Raw genomic sequence first — 22,988 nt, forward strand, 5'->3', positions numbered from 1 at the left:
AGAAGGGATCTCAAGGTTAGCGCCTTGTTACAAAAAAAACAGCTTTTACTATGTAGAATGATGAATCACAGGTCCTTTTGACAATACGATGAAAGCTAGGGGCCACTCCTTAAGAAAACTGTTTGTTTGTGGTTTAGGTCATATATAACTGCAAGGAGTACAGACGCTCCACCCCAGCTCAAAAATTCTTATAGTTACCCAGTAGCATGTAACCTTGACATTAAAGGGTGTGTTCAAAGCTATTCATTTAGGTTGTACCTAACCATGACCAACAGAGGGATCCATTTCAGTAAATAATGGCACACCTGCATGATGAAGTACCCACTGTATGTGCTTCCAGAAGGACCCACAAGCTAGTTGTTAGGCTAAAAGCCAAGTGCATAACTTGTACTTTTTTCTTTTTTAAGGGCTGTGTGTTGCATGTGCCTAGATTATCTCTGGGAAGACTCAAGTACCTGTTAACAGCATTGCTCTGGGGAAGGGAACTTGATTTGCCCTTTAGTATAGGTTGAAGCTTCTGCCATGAGTGAAAATGACACACCAGCTAAGTAAAAGCCCCATCCCAGAACGAAAGAATGGCCTTGTAGTTGGTGCTTCCATCCCCATCCTGCCTCAAGCTGCCTGAGCTTCTTTTTAACAGTTGAGGACAAATATGGGCCACTGATTTTCTCAATCAGTTTTTATTAATTGGCTTTATAGGCTAAAGTGCATAGTAGACAAAAAAGGAAATACATACATAGGAAAGGGAAGTTTTTCTTGCAGACATTAGAAAGACCTGAGATGCCTAAGTGTCTAGGGAACATTGGACTGAAGGGGTATGTATGTATGTAGGCAGCAGGCCTGGGGGCTGGCTTCTGGCATGGGTTTGGGGCCTGCAGAAGCTGCTGGCATGCTAACCCTACCCAGGCAAAAGATGCAAGAGGGTGTTGGGGCAAAGGGTCACACTTTGGATAGGTGCTGCTGGTACCAAATGTGAGTTTAGTTCCATTCAGGGCCCCAGGGAACTGGTACTGTTACTGAACCTCTCCTACTGCAAGCAAAAAAACCGTTACCATCCCAAAGTGCAAGTCACAGGTAATGCACACAACAGGATAACTCGCGTTAGCCCAGGCCTGCTTCATGAGCCCTCAGCTGGGGACAGTCACACTTTTCCTACTCAGTGACAAGTAGGTCGGGATTGGTCAGTGGAGTCTTTGTCTTCACCCAGGCCTCCATCTCCAGGAATGAGGGGGCCTGAGGAGGGCAGGAGGGATTCTTGTGCTCCTTGAAGGGAAACTGGTTCATAAATATCCCCTCTGGGCCTCTCTTATTAGAATGAAAGTTAGTCTGCAAGTTAGGGCCTGGAAATTAGAATGAGTGTTTCAATGAGCTCATATCCTACCCGGGAGCACTGTAGAAAAAACATCTGACTGAGTCAGGACCCAGAGATACCACTAGGTAGCCCTAGGTGGAAGCCCCAAACATGCTCCAGGGAGTGTGTCCACTAATGCAGGAGAAAGAAGAGAAATCTGTTAAATCAGCTATGAGTTCTGGAGGTAAAGTGCTTATTCTAGCGCAGGGGTAAATCTAGAAACAAATGTGGGCAGCCCTAAAAGTGGATCCTTAAATAGGTGCTAAGACTAAAGGATAATAATAAAAAACAAACTTCGGTTCCTACATAAGGGAGCTGACCACAGCCATGTGGTGGCTGGGCAAAAGGCAGCGGTGCGCCATCTTCCTACATCATCCTCTGGATCTCCTCAAAGTTCATCAGGTTATTAGCTGTGTCAGACCAGGCAGCATGCTGTGCTCCATCCATCTCAGAAGCAAGCTGGTTGCTACTTTCTAGAGTATGATTCATGCCTCCAATCACCTCCTTACAGTCGGGACATGTGCCTCTCTGCATGGCTCCCCCACAATCGCTGATCACGTAGATGTGGCCATTGGGGCACTTGAACCAGTGGCCACGAGGAAAACCCATGGCCTTGACTATCTGCACTCGTTCTTCCTCTGAGATACCCAGGCCAGAGCAGGGTAGGGTGGTTTTCAGAGCTTCCATCTTTTTCTGCACAAGCTGCTCATCCTCCTGGGTGAATTTACTCGTTCCCTCCAGGATCCTTCGGACACTGTAGACCTCTTCTGCTATGCTACCCCTCACTTTCCCCTCTGCTATCTTGCAGCGGGCCAGGAGGTTCACCAGGTATGTGAGCCTCTGGATTTCACTTCGGAGGTCATCCAATTCCTGGCTGGTGAAGCTCAAACGCTTCTTGGCTAGCCACTCATGGACCTGCTCTAGTCGAGTCCTCACTCTCTTTTGTTCTAAGACACACACCTTTTCCAAGGATTCCCACAGGCCAGCTAAGTGGCCATAAAAGTTGATGTAATTCTCAACAAGGCCCAGGTCCTTCACTGACAGATTTTTCTGGGTCAGCTTCTCCTTCAACATCAGGAAGTCTTCAGGAAGCACCTGGTAGAGGAGGCTCTGGCTCTCCAGTAAGGCCTTAAGCCATTCCTGGCTGCTTGCGATTTCCACTGCTGAGCCCTGGATTTTTTCCTTGACGATTTCAATCTCCTCCAGCCGCTGTTTGATGCTGGTTCCATATCTCAGGTTTTTGCGGATGGGCACCTGGCAGATAGGGCAGACTTTCAACTTGATAGCAATTTCATCATCCTTCTCATTCATGTAGCGGTCCAGGGCTTGCACCTCAAAGATGTGGCTGCAGTCTTCTAGCTGCACAAAGCGGGCATCAGGCTCATCCTCAAAGCCAAAGAAGATTTGAGTGACTTCTTCCTGGTGGCAGACACGGCACTTCTTGGGGCATGGTTCCCCACACAAACCAATGCAGGGGTGGCCGCAAGCCAGCAGCTTAGTACAAGGCACGTAGCATGGGGGTCGGTCGCAGGGCTCACAGCAGAGTTTGGTACACTGGTAGTGCTGGCAGCGCCAGACACAGGGTTCAACACATGGGCTGCACAGTTCTCCACACTTCTTCTTGCACTGGCTGTGGACGCAGCGATTCTGGCAGGTTCGCTGGCAGGGTGGGCATTCACCAATGCATGGCTCCTGGCACTTGTGTGAGCAGATGAGCAGGCGCTTACAGGGCTGCTGACAGCGCTCATGGAAGCGCCCTTCAAAGCAGCTGTGGCAGGAGCCAGGGCAAGGATGCCCACAGTCCAAGATGGTGCCACACTTAGTAGTGCACTTGACTGGCAGGCCATACATGAGGTCTTCCACATGACCACATTTCACCTGCTGGTTGTGCCCACACTTGAGTTTTACGGTGACCATTTCTGAACACAACTGTACACAGTCCTCACCACATGGGTGGCTGCACCTGTGTCCACATTTCAGGACCTTGGGACAAGGCTCTTGGCAGCAGAAGTCTGACTCAGACATGGAACAAGGAACCATTTGTTGATGGCCACAGCGGGGAATGATTTTGCATACCTTCACCTGACAAGGCTGACACTCCTGGTAGCAAACGAGGGGGCACCGGTGCCCATCCTGGCAGATGACCTTTTGGCATGGCTTCATACACTGGAATTCCTTGTGCGAGGAGTCATAGGGGTGGCAGGCACGAGTGCAAACATGCCCGCAGCCCAGCCGGAACTCACAGGGTAGGCTGCAGCCTCCTTCGGGAACTTTCTGGAAGTCAGAAGCTTTGGATACTAAGGTGTGAGTATCAGGGTGGTTCTGGCAGCAGAGCTGGAGTGTGTGGCCAATTTGATTGTTCTCTCGAAGAGTGTGGATGATCTTGCTCCACAAAGGCACTTTGGCCAGCATCTGCATGTTTCCAATGCAGTACATTCCCTTCTTGGCGCGGGACAAGGCCACACAGATGCGATTGGGTATTTGGAGGAAACCTGCCTTGCCTTCCTGGTTACTCCGCACTAGTGAGAGAAGGATGATATCATTCTCTTCCCCTTGGTATTTGTCCACCACATGGACCTTGACACCAGCAAATGTCTTAGCAGGCATGAGCTTGCGCAGGCAGAAGAGCTGCCCAGTGTAGGTGGTGAGGATGGTGATCTGGGACGGCAGGTACTCCTGGCACAGGAAGTACTTACACAGCTCTACCACAAAGCGAGCCTCATGCTGGTTCTGGTGGCTTTTGCCTTCTTGGATTTCCTGTTCGGGAAAGTTGTGTTCTACAAAGAAAAGGTTGGAAGAGACCCCCTGGAAAGGAAAAGAAGTGACATGTTAGAAAATCCATTCATGGCAGTTTTTTCTTCCTATCTTCATATGTGTTGGCCACTAACCTGTTCCAGGGAGGGAGCTTGGAAGGCCTTTTGTATATGCTGCTATACAAAAAGTTAGTCAGTCACCATGTGCTTTGTTTTGGGGCCATGGCAAATAATCACATGGATAAAGAACTTAACTATTTTGGTTTTCAAGGCATTTGTTTGATATTAATACTTGTAAGAGCCATCCATAATCCAACCATTCCGGTCCAGGGAACAGGCTATGATGATGAAGGTGACGAGAGAGCAGCCAACTTACAACTTACAAGTACTCCACTGGGCTGACTGCTTTATACACATCATCTCCTTCAATACAAGAACGGAGCAAGGCAGCTCCTGTTATTCTCACTGTACGGAACACCCTGACACTCAGAACTGGAGTACAATTTGCTAAAAGATTACAGAGCTACTAAATGGCAGACAGGACTCAAAAACCCAGTTCTATATTCTCAAGTGCTATACTATTCTTCCTCTTATTATTTTTTTCTGTGGCACAAAACAGGTCATTTAATTAATTTTAATTTTTACTTATTTATTTTGGTATCATTAATATACAATCACATGAGCAGCACTCTGGTTACTAGATTCCCCCCAGTATCAAGTCCCTACCACATACCCTACCGCAGTCACTGTCCATCAATGTAGTTATTCCTCCTCTTATTAACCATCTTTTTAAAAAATGTTGGCTCTATCTCTTCTGAAGGCCCTTTTTTAATTCCGAGGAAAATACAGCTTCCCAGGTTGCTGACAGCATCAGAGGAAGAACTGGTGGGAAACACTTACCTTAATCTTCTCATATTTGAGAACAGAGGGATGATTTTCTAGATCCTGGTAAATGTGTGGCGTCAAAAGCCGGGCAATTTCAGGGCACATACGGTGCTAAAACAAGACATGAATGTCATTAGAAACAGGGGCACAGAATAAATTGACAGTTTTCTAAAGACCAGGATGCTGAATGGTGGAAAATCTGGGGAGGCACTTGAAAAGAATAACAGGATGAAAAGAGCAGAATGTAAATGGCTCTTTAGTCCAACACAAACTCAACACAGGGTGATCTTGTGATATTTTAAAACAGAAAACAAAATTAATCTGACAGAACCATTTCATTACTAAGCCAGTTTTATTCTTATGAGATCTTCCTGGCTGGCAGCTGGCAGGCTCCCAGGAACCTTCTCCTGGACATGTGGGAATAACAGAGGCCCAGCTTCTCACCTGGTAATTCAAACGGACAAAGGGAATGTTTACTTTCACCAGCCGTTCAAAGAGGGACACCTCCAGATGGAAATTCTTGGCCAGATCATACACGTTGGCACTGGGGCGCAGCTGAAAAGAGAAACATGTCTGAGGACTCTACTGAAAACGTATTTTAACTATCCACTCACCCACCCACCCATCAAATGTTTTCCAAGTGCCTTCTGTGTGCCGGGTATTGCTCTGGGAGCTGAGAGGCTAAGGATAAAGAGCAAAAAGGGCCCTGAAGGTAACAAATGGGGTGATGTGACTAAGTGTCCAGGGGTGAGGCTTCTTTAGACAGAAGAGTGACATGCGAGTTGACGCCAGCATGGAGGAAGTTGCCAATCATTTGAAAAGCAAGCAGTGGGGGGGAGCAGGAAGAACAGGGGTGGGCACACAGTGAGCAAATGAGATAGTGGTATGAGGTGAAGTCAGAGAAGGAGACTGAACCCTGAGAGTATCTGCCTTGGCAGGCCACTTTAGGAAGTTTGACTTCTATATTAAGTGCAATGGGAATGTGGAGTGATATGATCTGGTTTAGTTTTCTTTTTTAGTTCACTTTGGCTAATCCATTATGAAGAATGGATTAGAGAATGCAAAATAAAAGCAGGGGGACAGAGAGCATGCTGTTGTAATAGTCCACTTAAAAAGCATGGTGGATCAGTAAAGAAGCAGAGCGAACAGATGAAATGGATGCTACCTTTAAAATACACCCCAAATCTAAGAGGACTTGCTTTTAGATTGAACGTGGGAGGTGAAGAAAAGAGAAATCACAGAAAGCCATTAATAAATTTAGGGATGATAAAGCAGAGAGCCCAAGGACTTCTTATCTGATTCCACTGCCCAAAGAACTAGCCCATCGTCCAGGGGATCCTGTCCTACCTGTTGGTGGTCCCCAATCAGAATGAGGTGCTGGCAAGCTTTGCTCAATGTGGCAATTGTGTGGGCCTCTAGGACTTCAGCAGCCTCTTCCACGATAACAATCCGAGGTTCCACCTTCTGCAAGATCTGGCGATACTTGGCTGCACCTTGAGTCAAGAGACAAAAGGCTCCTCTGAGCTGATGCACTGGACCCACCAGGCCATAGGACTTCTGGGTCAGGGGCTCCTGGACCTGGGTCTGTGAGAACCAAGATCTCACATTCACCCAAGGCTATGGTGACCACTGAATGAGAAAATGAGTGCTGCTGGGTGGTCTCTAGAACACCACACTCATTTTGGCCATTGTTGGGGTTCCAACACAACAGGAGCAAGTGGCTGAATTTCACCAACAGTTCTCTAAACACAGCTTGCTTTCAATAGCTCTTCATGGCATTTTCCTTTAACTTACTGAAGAAGCTTCTCTGTATCTGTCCTAGATAATCTGATAGGAGCTTGGCAGCAGGAGTGAACAGCTGGAGCAGGTAAATGTCCCCGTGTTGTCTTACCTGTGGTTGTCATTCCTACGACTTGGGCATCTTTCAGGATGTGCAGGTCTTCTTGGAGTCTCAGTTCAGCCATTCTCTCTGCTGATGTGTGGTACTGGCGCTCATAGCTGAGGATCTTTCGCCGGGTGTCGGCCTGGTACATCTGTAGCCACAGCCTGGAGAATGTGAAGAACCAGGCAGAGGAAGCTATGTGTTCTTTAAGAAGGTGGAGGAACTCCCTTCAGTGTGCCCTATGCAGTAAGTAAACCTAGACCACCGAGGAGCTTACTGGCCATAGGGAGAGGGAGGAGAGACCCAGTTGTGCAGGGATCCAAGAGTCCAAAATGCCCAACAAAAAGGTGTGCAAAGAGATGTATCTAAGTGGTCATGAGCTAAGGAGGAACAGAGGTTAATTATTGGGAAGAGAGTAGGGGACTTCAAAAGCTTCAAGAATGTCTCACAAATTCTCTCTGCCCTATGCCTGCCTAGGTAGCCTCCACCTCCCCTAATTGTCCAGTCTTATCTTACAGTAAAATAGATCTAGTCACTACTCTGCTGTAAAACTTCCAGTGGCCTTGTGAGATTCTTCAGATAGAATCCACACTCCTCACACCTTAGCTCTGAGGCCCTGCAGTCTAGCCCCTGCCCACCTCCCTGACCTCACTTTCCATTCCTCTCTCTCAGCCACAGTTCAATTTCTGAAACAGACTCGCTCCTTTTCATCTCAAGGACTTTACCTATGTGGTGCCCACACTCTCATTTGCTCTCCTTCCCTACTGGCATTGTGAATGCCTATTCATCTTTCAAATCTTGCCTCCCATGTCATTTTCATGGATACTTAAGACCAGCTCAGATCCCAGGTTAATATCCTTAACACTCCTTGCTCTTTTCTTTCTTAGTGTTTATGCCCATTTGTAACCTTTTATTTATGTAATTAACTGATTTGTCCCCCCCATAGACTCCTTTCTAGGCTGCATCCCTAGCAAGCAGCTCAGTGAGGGTGCGCAATCTTTAGTGAACACTGTTGAAGATCTGTGGGGGTTATGTTTTAGGAACAGAAAAGGGACCCTCCAGGAAAATTACACGGACTAACCAGGAGTTGGGTAGGGGGTAGGCACAATACCTATAAAGCTGCCAGCGGGAATTCAAGTCTAGCTGCCAAACGTCCTGGATTTCATTGGCCTCGGCCTCAGTTATGGTGTTCAGTTTGCGAAGCTCAACCTTCACTTTCTTCTTCATTTTCTTTTTCTGGCTGCGCTGGGTCTGTAGACATTAATAATAGCCAGGGGCATGAGACAGAGGCAGGCCCAGTTCTATACCTGAGGTGGGGGCCAGAGCACATCAAAAAAGGGACTGTCACCTCTGATAAACATTTTCAAGTGTCTCGCACCCTCCTAACAGATATGCCATTGCAGAGTGGCTCAAAAGGGCTGTGAGCCAGTCTGCCTGGGTTCAAAGCCCCATAAACCTCTTAAGGGGTGTGGGACCTAGAGTAAGTTGCTGAACCTCTGTATGCCTCAGAATCACCTTCTATAAAATGAGAACAGTAACAGTACCTCTTCACAGATTGCTAGACTGGCTGAAGGAGTAAATGCACAGAAAGCACTGAGCTAAGCGCTGGCACTACTTATCACTGACCACAGTCTACTTCTCATTCCTAAAACTTGTGTATCATCAAAGGAGTGGAGGTGACCCTCTTTTGATGAATGATGTACAGTGCCTGCTAAGACTGTCTTAATGCCAACATATCAAGCTAGTACCTTTAATGAGTAGGTAAAAGGCACCATTTAGGAGCAAGTGCCCTCCCCTGACTCTGTCACTGAGTCTGAGGCTGTGAGCCTTTAGAAGGAAGCACACAAGATGTATGTCACAGTATTATGGACCTGCCTCCAAATCAAAACCAAACAAACCAATTCCTCCTGAGGCCAGGGGCCAGAGATTTGCCCAATCCATGCTTCTAGTATTGGGATCAGACTCTGTCCATCACATATAGTAATACTGATCTCAACTAGGAGACCAGGTCCAAAGCCAGCAGATTGGTGAAAATTGCTTCCAGGCAAAGTTGCCCTTCAAAGTCCCTTAAATCAGTGGGGTTCAGAAAATGTTACTTTTAGTATCCAGCCCTCTACTGTCACAGTAATGCATGGTAAATTCTGAGGACCACTGGGTTCTACCAAAGTAAGACACAGAGGGAAAGGCTGGGCATTCAAATACTCTGGCTTTAAGAGAAAAAGCTAATTCCAGGGTGAATGAAGGATGAGTATTTCACCCCATCTGCATGGACTGCTTCATTCTGTATAGCTTGAATCCTCTAAAATCGTTATACATATTTACATACTTATTTGTAGTGGAGAAGGTAACATCCGTACAAGCACTGAGCACTGAGACCATAAGTTTCTGACCTGACTCACATGTGCTGCACTTTTCTAAAAGTTCAAGAGAAACACTGCTACCTGCTCCTGTCTTACCAATTTCTTACCAAGGCCCCTCTGAAATGCCGATTTTAGACTATTGGGAATTGGACCCACCTTATACCAGGGTTAGGTTGTAAAATGGATAAATTATGCTAACTGTGAAGATGAGGTAAATATACTGCGGTAACAGAAGTGGGCAAAAATAAGAGCTGCAGTTCAGGTCAGAACACATGGTCCCAGGCCCGTTTCAGGAAGTCTAGCCCCTCCACTTGGCAGTAATAACTGAATCCCCATTTCCCACTCTGTCAAGGCTTTCAGGGGCCACGAGGAAGTGAGCTTACCTCCCACTCTCCTGTGGCTTGTTCCTGCCCCGCTGCTGTTCCAGGGCCATAGTTGTCTAGCCTCATGGCCAGAAGCACTTTAGCCAACTCCTGGACTGCCCCACTCTCCTCCTTTTTCCGCCGCCGGGGCCTCACCACCTCCTCCTCCTCCTCAATCACTCGGTCCGCTTGAATCAGGTCAGCCTCCTCTGCGATCTCGATCAGCGAACCCTCCTCTTCTCCTTCTTCCTGCTCCTCTTCTCCTTCTGCCTGGACTAAGAGAGGAAATCAGGCAAGATGGGATGGAGACTCTTGAAGTCAGAGGATGAAAGAAGGCGCCTATAAGAGCTCAGATGCAAGAAGACATTCTCAGGAGTCTAAGTGGTTAAGAGGTTATCCTCTGGGGAGGGAGACTGGAAGCAATGAATCAGGGGAATAAGTTTCCTTATATAGTTTTTTGTTACATTTAAAAAAGCATATCAATGTATGCCTTTTTAAGAGGTTTATTTGTGTCAAATACACAAAGAATATACAACATAAATGTGAGATTTAAAGGATAAAAATATGAAAAATGAGTATCTATGACTTCCCAACCAATTTAAGCAGAAAATTATCAATTTATTTTAAGACCTTTGTGGGCCCTTCTGTTTTGTTTTGTTTTTTACTTTTTTATTAAGGTATGATTGATTTACACTCTTATGAAGGTTTCACATGAAAAAACAATGTGGTTACTACATTCACCCATATTATCAAGTCCCCACCAACACCCCAATGCAGGCACTGTCCATCAGTGCAGCAAGTTGCCAGAGATCCTTGTGGGCCCTTCTAACCTAAGTTTTATGTTACTCATTCCTCCCATTCAAAAAAAAAAAAGCTTTACCACATATATAAAACAACATATTCCCTAGTTTTGACTTTGAACTCTTTATATAAATGGAATCACACTGTATTTTCCTATACAGTCTGAATAGACTGTAATTGATCCACCCACTGTACAAATGTTGATGGACATTTGAGCTCTGTTCTTCTATCATCATTAATTGTGTGTGGCAGTTGGTAACCTCACTAGCAGCATATTAAGAGTTCCCACTGTTTCACATTCTTTTTTTCCCCTAGATTTCCCAAAATTAAATCTTTCTTCTTTTTTTTAAGATATCACTGATATACATTCTTATGAAGGTTTCACATGAGCAACATTGTGGTTACTACCTTCACCCATATTATCAAGTCCGCCACACACACCCCACTGCAGTCACTGTCCCTCAGCATAGGATGATGCTATAGTCACTACTTGTCTTCCCTGTGCTATACTTATATTGCCTTTCCCGTGACTCCCCTACACCGTGTGTGTTAATCATAATGCCCCTTAAGCCCCTCCTCCCTCCCTTCCCACCCACCCTCCCCACCCCCTTCTCTTTAGTAACTGCTAGTCCCTTCTTGGAGTCTGAGTCCGCTGCTGTTTTGTTCCTTTGGCTTTGCTTGGTTGTTATACTCCACAAATGAGGGAAATCATTTGGTACTTCTCTTTCTCTGCCTGACTTATTTCACTGCCACTGTTCCACATTCTTATCAATGCAGAGTTATATCAAACTTTTTAATTTTTGCCAATCTGATGGGTATATAACAGTGTCTCCCTGGGGTTTTAATTCCTTCTGTTTCTAATGAGCACTTTTCAAATGTTCACTGACCATTAGTATTTCCTGTTTTGTGGTGTGCTTGCTATAAGTCTTTTACCTGTTTTCCTATTAAGCTATGAATTTGTCTTTCTCTGACTGGTTATAGCTCTTTATATATTCTAGGTACTACTTTTAAGTCCTGCTCTTCAAGTCTTTACCATATTCCATCTTAAAATATGATTCTAAGTAGACATGTACTTCTTACCTGTATTTTCAGGTCCTGCTGGAGCAACACTCTGGGTGAAAGAACTGACACCCAGACCCAGCCACTCCAGCATCATGGAGTGTTTCCAGCCCTGGAAGCAAACCCATTCGCTATCCTGAGGAAAGAAGAATTATCAGCCATAAGACTTTTATGGCAACCAGTGTGAAGGAAACATCTCTTCGAAGGATCAAAAGTAATTCCCTTAAAATTTATAGGCTGCCTGAGCGTCCATCAGTAGATGAATGGATAAAGAAGATGGGGTACATATACACAATGGAATATTATTCAGCCATAAGAAGAAAACAAATCCTACCATTTGCAACAACATGGATGGAGCTAGAGGGTATTATGCTCAGTGAAATAAGCCAGGCAGAGAAAGACAAGTACCAAATGATTTCACTCATCTGTGGAGTATAAGAACAAAGAAAAAACTGAAGGAACAGAACAGCAGCAGACTCACAGAACCCAAGAATGGACTAACAGTTACCAAAGGGAAAGGGACTGGGGAGGATGGGTGGGAAGGGAGGGGGATAAGTGGGGGGTGAAAGGGGGCATTACGATTAGCATGTATAATGTGGGGGGAGGCGCAGGGAGGGCTGTGCAACACAGAGAAGACAAGTAGTGATTCTACAGCATCTTACTATGCTGATGGACAGTGACTGTAATGGGGGTTGTGGGGGGGAATTTGGTGAAGGGGGGAGCCTAGTAAACGTAATGTTCCTCATCTAATTGTATAGTAATGATACCAAAATAAAAAAATAAGTAAAAAATAAATAAATGATAAAAAAAATTTATAGGTTGCAAATTGGTAACTCTTTGGCAACTGGAACATTTAATATGGCTTGCACAGAGTTTTTTTTTGCTTGCAGAGAATTTTAGAAATAAGTATTTCCTGCATGTCTTGACAAAATCAAGAGCTATAGCAGCAATGAGCTTGCATTCCGAATAGCAACAAATGGCTGGAAATGGGCTGCTGCCACACCTTTTCCAATCCCCTCTACTTCCTAATGTCTCACATTAAGCCTGTTTCAGACATTTATAGGACCCAATTGACACCTTTAAGACTTTTGGGTTTATAACCCTGGAAATCACCAACCCACTGTCATCAGAGCTACCATTTCTCTGGTTTCCTGGCCAGCCATTTTACAGAGATTGTGTCAGTTACTTGTTATAACACCTTTGAAGGCAAGTATTATTATTATCCTTGTTTGACTGCTGAGGGACCTGAGAACTACACTGGCCCAAGTCACATGGTTAGCCTGTGCGACTTAGGTCTGGTGACTTCCAGGCTCTCTAGGTTGCCTTGTGATGATTTTCTTTCGTTTAACAAGCACTTACAGCACACATTAAACAAATATTAACTTGTTTGTCCAAATAACAATCCTGTAAGAATTAAGCTGATTTGTAAGAAACTGCCATTTTTGCAAGTCAAATTTACAGATCCTGGCAATTTCATGTGGTTCAACTTAATATTATTATCTCCACTCTATAAAAGAGGAAACGGACAGATTCAAACCCAGCAAGCTGTCTCCGGAGTCTTGTTCTTGAACAGTATACTCAACTGCCTCTCCTCATGAAAAGAACTTTTCACATTATGGCAGAATCAGATTACCAAACAGCTACTGCTTTGGCCTACTGATTTTGTTAAAGGCTCCCTCCAAATACCAAGGCAGAGAGATGCCTTTGTCTTCCAAGATGACCCCTACCTGTTCGGGCCCATTCATAAGGCTTTTCCAATGCTGTGGGGAGATGTACTTCTCCAGGTGCTGTTCCCGCAGAACCCCACGCATGGTGCACTCCAGGGTCTGGGCCCCTTCGTGCAGCTCTTGCTCCGACTCCTTCATTTGTGTCACGATCTGCCAAGAACAGAGGGAAAGAAATGAGAAGGAAGTATCATCGTCTCCCAAACTCAGTTTCTGCCTTGAGGGAAATCAAAGCTAAGACAGGAACAGCAAGGAGGAGAATAAATACATACACCAGTCACCAATTTCCCCAAGCACATTACTGTGGTCTTAAAACCAAAGGATTAGTATCTAAAATATCTAAAAGCCTCCTACCACCAGCAAGGAAACAAATACAACAGCAAAACAGGCCAAGGACACTGCGGTGGAGATGTCTCTCTTTTCTCCTTAGTAACAAGAACTCTGAGTTTTGGTTGTGCACATTGCTGCCCAGCTAGAAGATGACCTTTCCCTGGTCAGTGGGCTGTTGGTAGAAGTGCTCTGGGTGGTTTGAGGGAAGCAATCTTAAGGTCTTGGCATGGGCAGAGAGGGGCGATGTGCCTTTTGTCTTCTCTCCACCTTGGATTAATGAGGGCAAAAGTCACGCCACGGGGTTAGCAGGATGGAAGGCTGGAAGGAACCTGAGTCCTTCACTGCTTTGCAAGCATCCCTACCTTCCTTGGACAGCCTCCGCAGAAAGCCACTGCTATCTTGTCTGATTTCCCTGAGTGACCTTAGATTCCAAAGCTAGGACTCACACTCATGTAGGCCCTTCGGAGGTGCATGGGGAGGCTGCGGCGGAATTCCCGCTTGTTCCTCAGCTCTCTCAGGGTGAACTGCCTCAGGATCTCACTGTTGCTCCTTCCTCCTACCCGCACGATGCTGGTTGTTTGACACTTGTAGATGCCTACAGAGCAAAGTGAAGCATGATAGAGTTGAGAGTTCTCTCAGGTGAGAGCTGGATGTGCTTGTGATGTTACCTCAGCTGGTCCCTTACAGAAATCTACCCCATTAATGAACAAGAAGGTCCCAGAAATGTGACCTACATAGCAGTAAAGTGTGGTGCTAAGAGAACAGGCTTTAAGAACTGGGAACTCATCCTGGCTCCCTTATTGGTACATAACCTGGGACAAGTTACTTAACTTGAGCCTCAGTTTGTCTGTAACTCAAACCCAGTAATACTTTCTAGATAGGGCTATGGCCTGGACAAATAACAGTATTCTTTTAGCCCCTAGGTAGGGCCTAGCACAAAGTAAGCCCTTAGTAAATGTTCTCTATTATTCACCCTAGTTATTTATTGCCTTGTTATGATGTGCCAGGCATGTGCAAAATTCTGAAGATACAGATGTCAAAACAGACTCAGTTCTTAATTTGTTCTCTTGTCTCACTGTCTGGCAAAGAAGATGTGTATTAAATAATTTATTATCATTAGCAATAAATGCAGTAAATACTGTAAGTACCTGATGCTGTAAGTATGTAACAGGGGACCTTATCTAATTTGGGTAAGGGGTAAGAATCTAATTCTTGAGGATCTGATATTTAAACTGAGACTCCAAGAATAAGGAAGATTTAATCTAGGTGAAAAGATGATATAGAATGGAAAATAGTATTCTAAGCAAAAGAAAGGACATATACTTATTCATTTATTAATATAATTAGTATCTTTTGAGCACCTAGTAGTGCCAGGATCTGTGAATACAGCAGAAACAGCAGTGACCCTCAGTGTTTACAGTCTAGGACACAGACATATACAAAAAGTTATCACATTATGTGCTAAGTTTCTGAAGAAAAAATACAAAAGGAGATACTTAACCTTGTCTGGAGGCAAGAGGGAAAGTCCACCTGAAGAGAGATTTAAGGAGAGACCTAAGGTGTTGGAGCCAGCCAGGCCGGCTGGGATAAAGATGGAAAGAGGGAAAGAAAGGGGGCCTTCTAGGGAGGGGGAACAGCATGGGCCAAGGGAGAAGGGGGAAGAATTCACGGAATTGAAGACAATGAGTGTTCCTGGAGCAGGGAACAAGGGAAGAGGCAGGAGACAAGGTTCAGAGTTAGGCTGGAGAAGAACACAGCCAGCCTTGGAGGTGATGGTTAAGGACAACTGACTTCATTTACAGAGCAATAGCGAGCTACTGAAGTTGCTGCTGGTTCAGCAGCTTCCTGATAAAGAACTATTTTGCCTACGGACATTACCTTCCAGAAACTGGTCCAAAGCATGATTAGTGTAACACACAACCAAGATGGGGAACTTCTGGAGGCTAATTTGCCAAACAGGCTCATTGGTTAGAAGGGCCTGAATAATTTTTAGACCTACATAGGTTTTGCCTAGAAAACAAGGAAAAAGGAGAGTTAAAAAACTTAAGAGACTTCCTAATTACTTACAGCAAACTATTATTTTTAAGAATGTTAAGGTAACACATTGAGATGGTTTAAAATCCAAGGGGCACAAATGAGTATATTATGATAAGCCCCTTGCTCTTGGGTCCCCCAGTCATCCAGTTCCTCTTTGGAAGCAACCAGTATTACTAGTTTCTTGTGTAACTTTCCAGAGATAGTCAGTCTATGCATATACAAGTAAATATGAAATATATTTTTCTAGCCTTCCCCCTTTCTTTAATACATATAGTAGCCAACTATTTTCACTGTTTTACATCTTGCTTTTTTTTCACTTAGTGTGTCTTGGAGGTAGTTCTCTGTTAGTATGGAAAAATAATCCTCTCTCTCACACAACTGTTGTGAGGATGACTATGTAAAGCATGTAAAAGGTGCTTGGCAAGATTGCTATTATTAAACAATATAAAATAACAAATTAGTGTAACTTTTGATGAAGCTGAGGTAATGCATCTTGCTAAATCTGACCCATTAGCAGTCATTTCTAACTTTGTGACTTTGATCTATACTATGCATACCAATGGGTCCCCCTGGAAAATCACTATGAGCAGCTACTTGGGAATGTTTCTAACTGAAACATTCTAGAAACCTAGAGTCAAGCCTCCCTTGCCTATTTCATTGGGCACGTTATATACTCTGAAAAATTCTTACCTGTTCCAGGAGGTCCCTGAATAATAGCCAGCTCCCTTGTGAGGGCAAACTGCAAGGCTTCCATCTGGGAGTCATCCAGCTCCAGGGCTTCTTTTGAGGGCCACTGGCTGGGGTCTAGGACATTAACTGTGGGACGTCTCAAGCCCTCAGCATTCCTCAGAGATTCTCCAGTGGCTGAAGGATTCTTTATTAAGGGAGTGAAATCATATCTGCCCCCCATTAGCAAGTACACTGGCTCCTTCACCTGAGAGTCACACTTCACAATGTTCCTCTGAAAGGGGACATCTTCCTCTTGGACCACCTGGAGTCCTTCTAGGACATGCCTATAGGCCTCAAAGTATGCTGTTGTTTCCACCATGAGGAAAGAGTCAGAGGGCTGGACCTCTGCTAGAAGCTGTTGGCTCTGCTCATTGAAGCAGAGCTGGACAATCCCTCGGCAGAGATCTTCCTGCTCCCGGTTAGACACAGTGGCAAAAAGAAATGTCTCAAAGTTGTCCTTGGACATGCACACCAAGGACCCATAGAGCAATCGTTTGGAATTCTGCCAACGAACAAACTTTAGTGGTTTTGTGTCAAACTGCACCTTGTAGACAATGCCTGATGATGAACACACAGGGGTGATAATCCGGGTATCAAAGTAGATTCGGATATCATCAAACTTTCTCTTCCTCAGGCCTTGGTCTTCAAAGCTTTGGAGAAGTTCCAAAATGCCTTCTCGTAGAGGTCTGACAAAATCCTCTCGCAGTAGTCGGAAATGGGTATCCAGATAGACAGCAGTGCTTTCATATTTTCCAGAAATAATGTTGGGGCGAAGGAATGGTCTCTCATCCAAGTGCACTTCATTGTAAGTAGGGTAAATGGGCATGGTCCGGTAGTTCTCAATATGGCCTTCTGCCTCAGGCTGCACTAGAGTGTAGGTGTCCACTCTTAAAGTGCCCTCTCGCCTCTTTTCCTGCAGATGTTCAATGATGGTCTGCACCTTTTCCAGGCTCTTCTCTGTCTCCTCTTCTATGTCAACACCAGAGGCTCTCAAAGCATTAAGAGAAGCTGGCAAGAGAGAAATGAGCATGGAAGTTTCCTGCACAGAGCTGGCAGGGAAGACGCTTACGAGGTCCTGGAGGAGGGAAATGATGTTGCTAATGTGTTCTGGATACTGGTTTCTAACATCAGGGATGGGTTCGGTGATCATCCCTACCACATAAGTTGGCAGGCAGACTTTGAGGAATTTGGAATTCTTCAATATGCCCAGGACATGGAGAATGCTCTGGCGGTCCATTTTGGAGCTGCAAGCCTTCCGAAGAACCTGGCAAATGAGCTCAAGGAAGTTGGATTTCATGTAAGAATGAGACAGGAGTTCCTTCAACCCTACACTTGTGGCAAGTGTGATGACCACCTCAGAGGGATCTTTCTGCAGAAGACTTTCTAGGAACTTATAGCCGAGTTTCTTCACCTGCTGTGACTGTTCTGAAGGCTTCTGGTGGGGGGTTCGCCACTGCTGGAAATTTTCATCGGACCATGGTGGTCTGTGGTTCCTTCCCTCCTGGTTGCCATTTCTCTGCTTGGCATCATTCTTCTGACTACCATGTCTTTGACCTCTAGGTTCATCACTGGTATTACCCTCATGGTTCCTCCTCCCTGGATGTGGGTTTCTGCCCATGGCTCCAAACCTTTCTTCTCTTTGCCAGTAAGGGACAGGATGGTTGTTGGCCCTAGGTTGCCTTCCTGGCTGGTTAACTCCTCCTCTGAAAGGATTGGCTGGTGGGTTATTGGACTGATTTCTAGCTCTTGGTGGTAGTTCTCTATCCATAGGCCCTAAACACAATGGAGATACTGGCTAAGCACAAAAATCAAGGTACAAGAAAATCCAACAGAACGACAATGAATATTCCCTCATTTTCCAAAACAACTAAGGAGTTTAGGTTTTATTAGGAGAGGAAAAAAGGTTTCCTACCAAGTCACATAATACAGATTATCATGGTTGCTATATTTATATTCTGAAAAGGTTTTCAAAAAGAGCAAAAGGGAAAATCCATTGAGTGCCTAATACATACTACAGAACAAACAATTGCAGTATCTCATTTAATCCTTGCAAGCTGGGATTGTTTCAGAGGGTCAAAAGATCAGTCCATTGCTTCTAGTCTCTTGCCAGTACCAAACAATAGTCAAAGCATGAATTTCAGAGCCAAACAGACATGGTTCAAATATTGGCCTGGGCACTTCCTCACTATATAACTGTGTTGCCAAGTTGTGTAATTTCTCTAAGCCTCATATCTGGGTTGTTGTAAAGATTAAATGTTTATCAAATGCTTAGTATAGTACCTGACACACAAAAAACTTTCATCAATGTTAGTTATTACTAGTAGCACTAGTAAGAATTTTCTACTGGGAATACCCTGTTGATTTCTAGGACCATTGATTCTACCACTAAACAATTATGTCATAGGCAACCAGAGGCATCAAGTGGGATGAAACTATAAAGAGAAATGCTTTTTGAACTCTGTCCAGCATCAGATGGTAAAGAGGGAAGACAGGGCTTCCTTTACCAAGATGTTTTTGAGCTAACCAATAGATTGTGAAGGAAACTGAAAAATGAAACTGAAGTTTTATCTCAGGAAACTGAAAAATGAAACTTAGTTCTGTTTCAGAAACTAAAAATTTAAATTCAAGTTTTCCTCCTTTCTGCAGCATGAATTCATCCACATAATATTATCTATTACCAACCCTCAGACAAGAAGGTTTTGGGAGATGGAGGAGACACATCTTTTACACAGAAAAGCTAACATCACCCTTTGGATGAAGTCAAACTTGTCTTCCTGGATCTGCCACACATTTCGTAAGTGACCTTGGCCAACATGTCCTAGTCTAGTTTTTTCACTTACCTTTCCTGTAAAAGAGATTCTGGAGCTAACCCAACTTAGCACAATGACTTGGAGATTTTTAAAACAAAATAAAACTGTACACGGTGATTTGATCATAAAAATGTTATGGAAGTTTCAAATATGTATCACACAAGATGATCATACCATTTCATGACATCAGATGCCAAATCCATTTATGAACATTTTTCCTTGTTTTGCCCCTTGTATGGAAAATTTTAATGTGACAACATAAAGAAATATTTGGTAAAATACTAATACTGTACCACTTGAACACTAAGTTTTTGTAATTGCTACTGTCTTATTTAGTTTGCAAACCCCCAAGTTATCAGAATGAAGTCCTACTTTCTAAATATTTTGACCTGACTGAAAGACTCAATGTTTTGGGAGAATAGAAAATTGTATCATTTCTCTTTCAACATTCACGGGGCTGGTAAAACAAGATTTTACATTTCTTCCTCATTTGTCCCACAGCTAAAACTTGGATGACATGTTGTAAACTTAGGGAAAAAGCAAGAGTCTATTTGATTGTTTTGTTTTAGAAAGTTCTAAGCAAACAAAAGAGAACAATCACTGTAGTAATGATGCTTTTGGAACTAACTTTGCTTTGGTAACTAGAACTCTACACATGCACTCTCAAATACATAGCCACTAGCTGAAGGTGACTGTTAACCATCTTAAATGTGGCTGGTTTGAATTAAGATGTGTAAAATAACATATGGAATTATGAAGACTTATTACCAAAAAAAGTTAAACATCTCATAAAAAAGTTTTATATTTATATATATATATATATATATATATATATATTAACATCTTAACACAACAAAACTTGAGTATTTGGAATAATAAAAACATTAAAATGACTAAAGCCCTAGTGGTATTATTCGGATATGTTGGTTTAAATAGCACAAGTATTACCCTTTATTAAATTAGTATTAAATTTTTAAAATGGATTTTACTTGTTTCTTTTTGCTTTTTCTAATGATGCTACAAGAAAATTAAAAATTATGTTTTTGGCTTGTATTGTGTTTCTATTGGAGAGCACCGCTCAATCTAAACCAGAGTGATTCTATTTCGGACACCTTATCACTATCTTTGCTCAACTGACTACAACCATTCATCAGCTCTCTTAAGGAAAGGGAAGGGCAGACAGTTTGTTTTTCAGTCATTTATGCTGTACCTAAGAAATAAGACATTCTTTACTTGAGAGATGCAGTCAATCTTCTGTAGGCCTGCTCATTCCTAGGGAACTCAATTTCCTTCCCTTTAGATAGAAAATCTTGCTCACCTCTGTGGTTAGTATGGTGATTCCTGGGCCTGGCGTCTGGACAAGGTCTTCTGTCCTCCATATTTAAGTTATCTGAGTTCCTCCACGTTCATGCTACTTTCAGTTATCTGGAAATTTGCACATGTTGAGTGTTATTAGTGCTCTTAAAACAACAGCATCTAGCAGAAAAAAAACCCAAACACCATCAAGCCAATCCTTCTGCCTCTACATCTTGTTAACTAAGAGTTAAATATTTGAATCACAGGCACAAGTGCTAAACTCTGCGAATGCCCAACTATGATATAAAACATAAAATCATAATTTAGGCGATGTCAAAGGATCAAATTCCCCCCTTCCTCCCCATTATCCTTGCACTTTCTTGGGGAAGAGGGAGTGTCATCAATTTCTATTCAAAATTACTGTTTGGTTATGCCTTTAGCCAAGTTACTTAATCAGTTGCTAGGTTTCATTTTCCTTCCCTATAAAGCAAACACTGCTGCCAGGACAAAAGAGGTACATCTTTGTTAATCAAAAAGCCATGTGTTCACCACCCTATCCGGCCTTTCTATTACATGGTACTCTATAGCTTACAGTATGCTACAGTTCGTAAATAATTAGTGAGCAGTCACTCCTTGTCCTACCTTTGGAATGCAGCCAAACTGATTAAGCCCTCCGCTCCACTCAATCAAGAGAAGGAAATGCCATGTTTCAATAGCCAGGAGGCTTAGCATCTAAGGGATGCTGTTTCTTTAGGACCAGCAAGAAATCTGTCGCCCCTTCCTTCTGTTTTTTCTACGGGTCCTGTAAGAGAAAGAGGAAGCCCCTTTAAGGGAACTTCTCAGTTCAGCTCATAAACATAATGTGGGTGACTCAGAGTCCTCAGGAAAGGAATTTTTGAGACTGTCTCTGAGTTTTAAAATATTCATAGCTGGAAACTGAATAGATTTGGCATTATATAAGTTATAGCTTTTATCCTCATCAAAAGGAGTCCCTTTCCTTCCTGCTGGGAATATTTTGGGTGAATCTTTTCCCCTCATGCTATCAAACCGAGCTCTCATGGTGCAGTCTGTTTTTTTAACGAAAAGAAAATTCTCCTGAGGGGAAAATTCTTCCTTCCTATAGTTGAAAATACTAAAATAGAAACTCAGAAATTTTCTGGGAATAAAGAAATGGGAGAAAACAGGCAAGGAGAGGAGGAGCAAAGAGGAACAGGAAATGCTAAGAAAAAAAGCAGACTAGAGAGGGTTTTTCAGGAATGAAGGCCTAAGTAGGCCGGCAAAGAAGAAGAAATTTAGGGATAGTTAAACTGGTTCAGGGATCAAATTAGAGAAGGGTTATTGCCAGCGCGGAATGAAAGAGGTTGGATCAAGAGGCCAGAGCTGGGTTTCGGCAGGAAGGTTCCAGGATCCTGAGAAGGCAGAAGAAAGGATGGCGGAGTCACTGCCTCCCGGGAGCCCACCATATCCTGACGGCAATATTATGGGGTCAGCGGAGAGCCAAGGCTATGTGGTGGCGTGAAGAAGGTGCCACCCCAAGACTGAGGTGCGAAGTGGCCGCGGAGAGGGGGAGTGTTGAAGAGGTCTGGGGGCCTCAGGCAGAAAAGAGTGCGGCTGAGCTCAGCTGGAGGGGCGCCTGCTGAAGCGACGGGGGCTCTGGAAACAGGCACGGGGAGTCTCGGTACCGAGGGTGCCTCGTAGAAGATGGGGGATGAAGGAGGTGATGGGAGGTGAGGCCAGAGTAAGTTTAAGGGGATGGCTGTGGCAGAGAGAGGGTGAGTATCGGGAACGGAGAACTAGATGGGGCAGAGGTGGTGATGGAAGGCTTTGGGGTGGGTGATGGAGGAGATGGCGGAGATCGGTGGGCCTGGGACGGCTGATGGAGGTGCTGGGGACTGAGGAGGTGATAGGGGCGCTGAGGGGGTGTCGGGATACTGGAGGTGCCGAGGACTCAGGAGGTGCCGGGGTCGCGGGCGCGGGGCAAGGGGGGCGCCAGGGGCTGAGCAGCTGCCGGGACGCCGAGGGCGGCGGCAGTGGCGGGGCGGCGCGGGCCGGGGTTCGCAGCGGGCAGGAGCAGGTGCGGGGCGGGGGCCACTCACTCGGCTCCGGCGCGTTCGCTCGCAGTGCCGCCGTCGTGGACTGGTGGTCGGGCTCCCGAGGTAGGTCCGCGGCCCCGCCCGGCGCCGCGCACTTTCGGTTTCCCTTCCCCGCAGACGCTGGGCGGAGCGAGGGGCCGGGCGGGCGGTGAGGAGGAAGAGGAGGAGGGGACCTCGGGCTGCGAGGGAGGGAACCGGGCCCCGGCGCGAGTGGTGTCCCCGCCCTCAGGCCTCGTAGGGGCGGGCTGACTGACGGGAGGTCGACGCCTCAGCCACCCGGAGCGGCAGGGCGGGCGGGCTCCGGTGGAGGCGGCTTACGGTTGGGGAGCGTATAGGGCGGAGGCCTCGGCTGCCTCCGGAGGAGGGAAACCCAGCAGACGCCCCGGTGCGTGTCAACAGCTACAGGGCGGGTGGGCTGTAGAACCAGAGTGTACGGGAAGGGGGCGGGGCTAGAGGGCCTTGGCAACCATTAAATGGCTTCCGGCTGGAAGGCTCAGAGCGCGCGCGCGGCAGGGG

At 45.0% G+C, this 22,988-nt stretch overlaps 1 protein-coding gene across 2 annotated transcripts; it reads right to left on the minus strand.

Moving 5' to 3' along the window:
- Nucleotides 1–664: 664 nt before the first annotated feature.
- ZNFX1 (zinc finger NFX1-type containing 1) lies at nucleotides 665–22,856 on the minus strand. 2 transcript variants are annotated; one of them, XM_036902024.2, is made up of 15 exons: nucleotides 22,476–22,856; nucleotides 21,022–21,181; nucleotides 20,402–20,508; nucleotides 16,235–18,046; nucleotides 15,386–15,517; nucleotides 13,954–14,102; nucleotides 13,181–13,330; nucleotides 11,475–11,589; nucleotides 9,615–9,868; nucleotides 7,983–8,122; nucleotides 6,881–7,035; nucleotides 6,337–6,482; nucleotides 5,434–5,544; nucleotides 5,005–5,100; nucleotides 665–4,156 (listed from the first exon to the last, which is right to left on the minus strand). In XM_036902024.2, exons 3-15 carry the CDS (start codon nucleotides 20,460–20,462, stop codon nucleotides 1,718–1,720), a joined length of 5,760 nt encoding a protein of 1,919 aa, XP_036757919.1. In that variant the 5' UTR covers nucleotides 20,463–20,508; nucleotides 21,022–21,181; nucleotides 22,476–22,856; the 3' UTR covers nucleotides 665–1,717. The 2 variants fall into 2 exon arrangements, with proteins under 2 accessions (XP_036757919.1, XP_036757918.1); XM_036902023.2 differs by lacking the exon at nucleotides 21,022–21,181.
- Nucleotides 22,857–22,988: the final 132 nt, after the last annotated feature.

This window comes from Manis pentadactyla, chromosome 5, assembly GCF_030020395.1.
Source record: "Manis pentadactyla isolate mManPen7 chromosome 5, mManPen7.hap1, whole genome shotgun sequence".
Lineage (NCBI taxonomy): Eukaryota > Metazoa > Chordata > Mammalia > Pholidota > Manidae > Manis > Manis pentadactyla.

Bases quoted from the DNA above. Each gene is read 5' to 3' on its own strand.
- ZNFX1 (XM_036902023.2), bottom strand. From the start codon at position 20,462: ATGGAGGACAGAAGACCTTGTCCAGACGCCAGGCCCAGGAATCACCAT. The intron at 14,103-15,385 runs GTAATGTCCGTA...TTTGCTCTGTAG, and splicing joins TTTGGACCAGTTTCTGGAAG to GCATCTACAAGTGTCAAACA. The intron at 7,036-7,982 runs GTATTGTGCCTA...CACATTCTCCAG, and splicing joins TCCCGCTGGCAGCTTTATAG to GCTGTGGCTACAGATGTACC.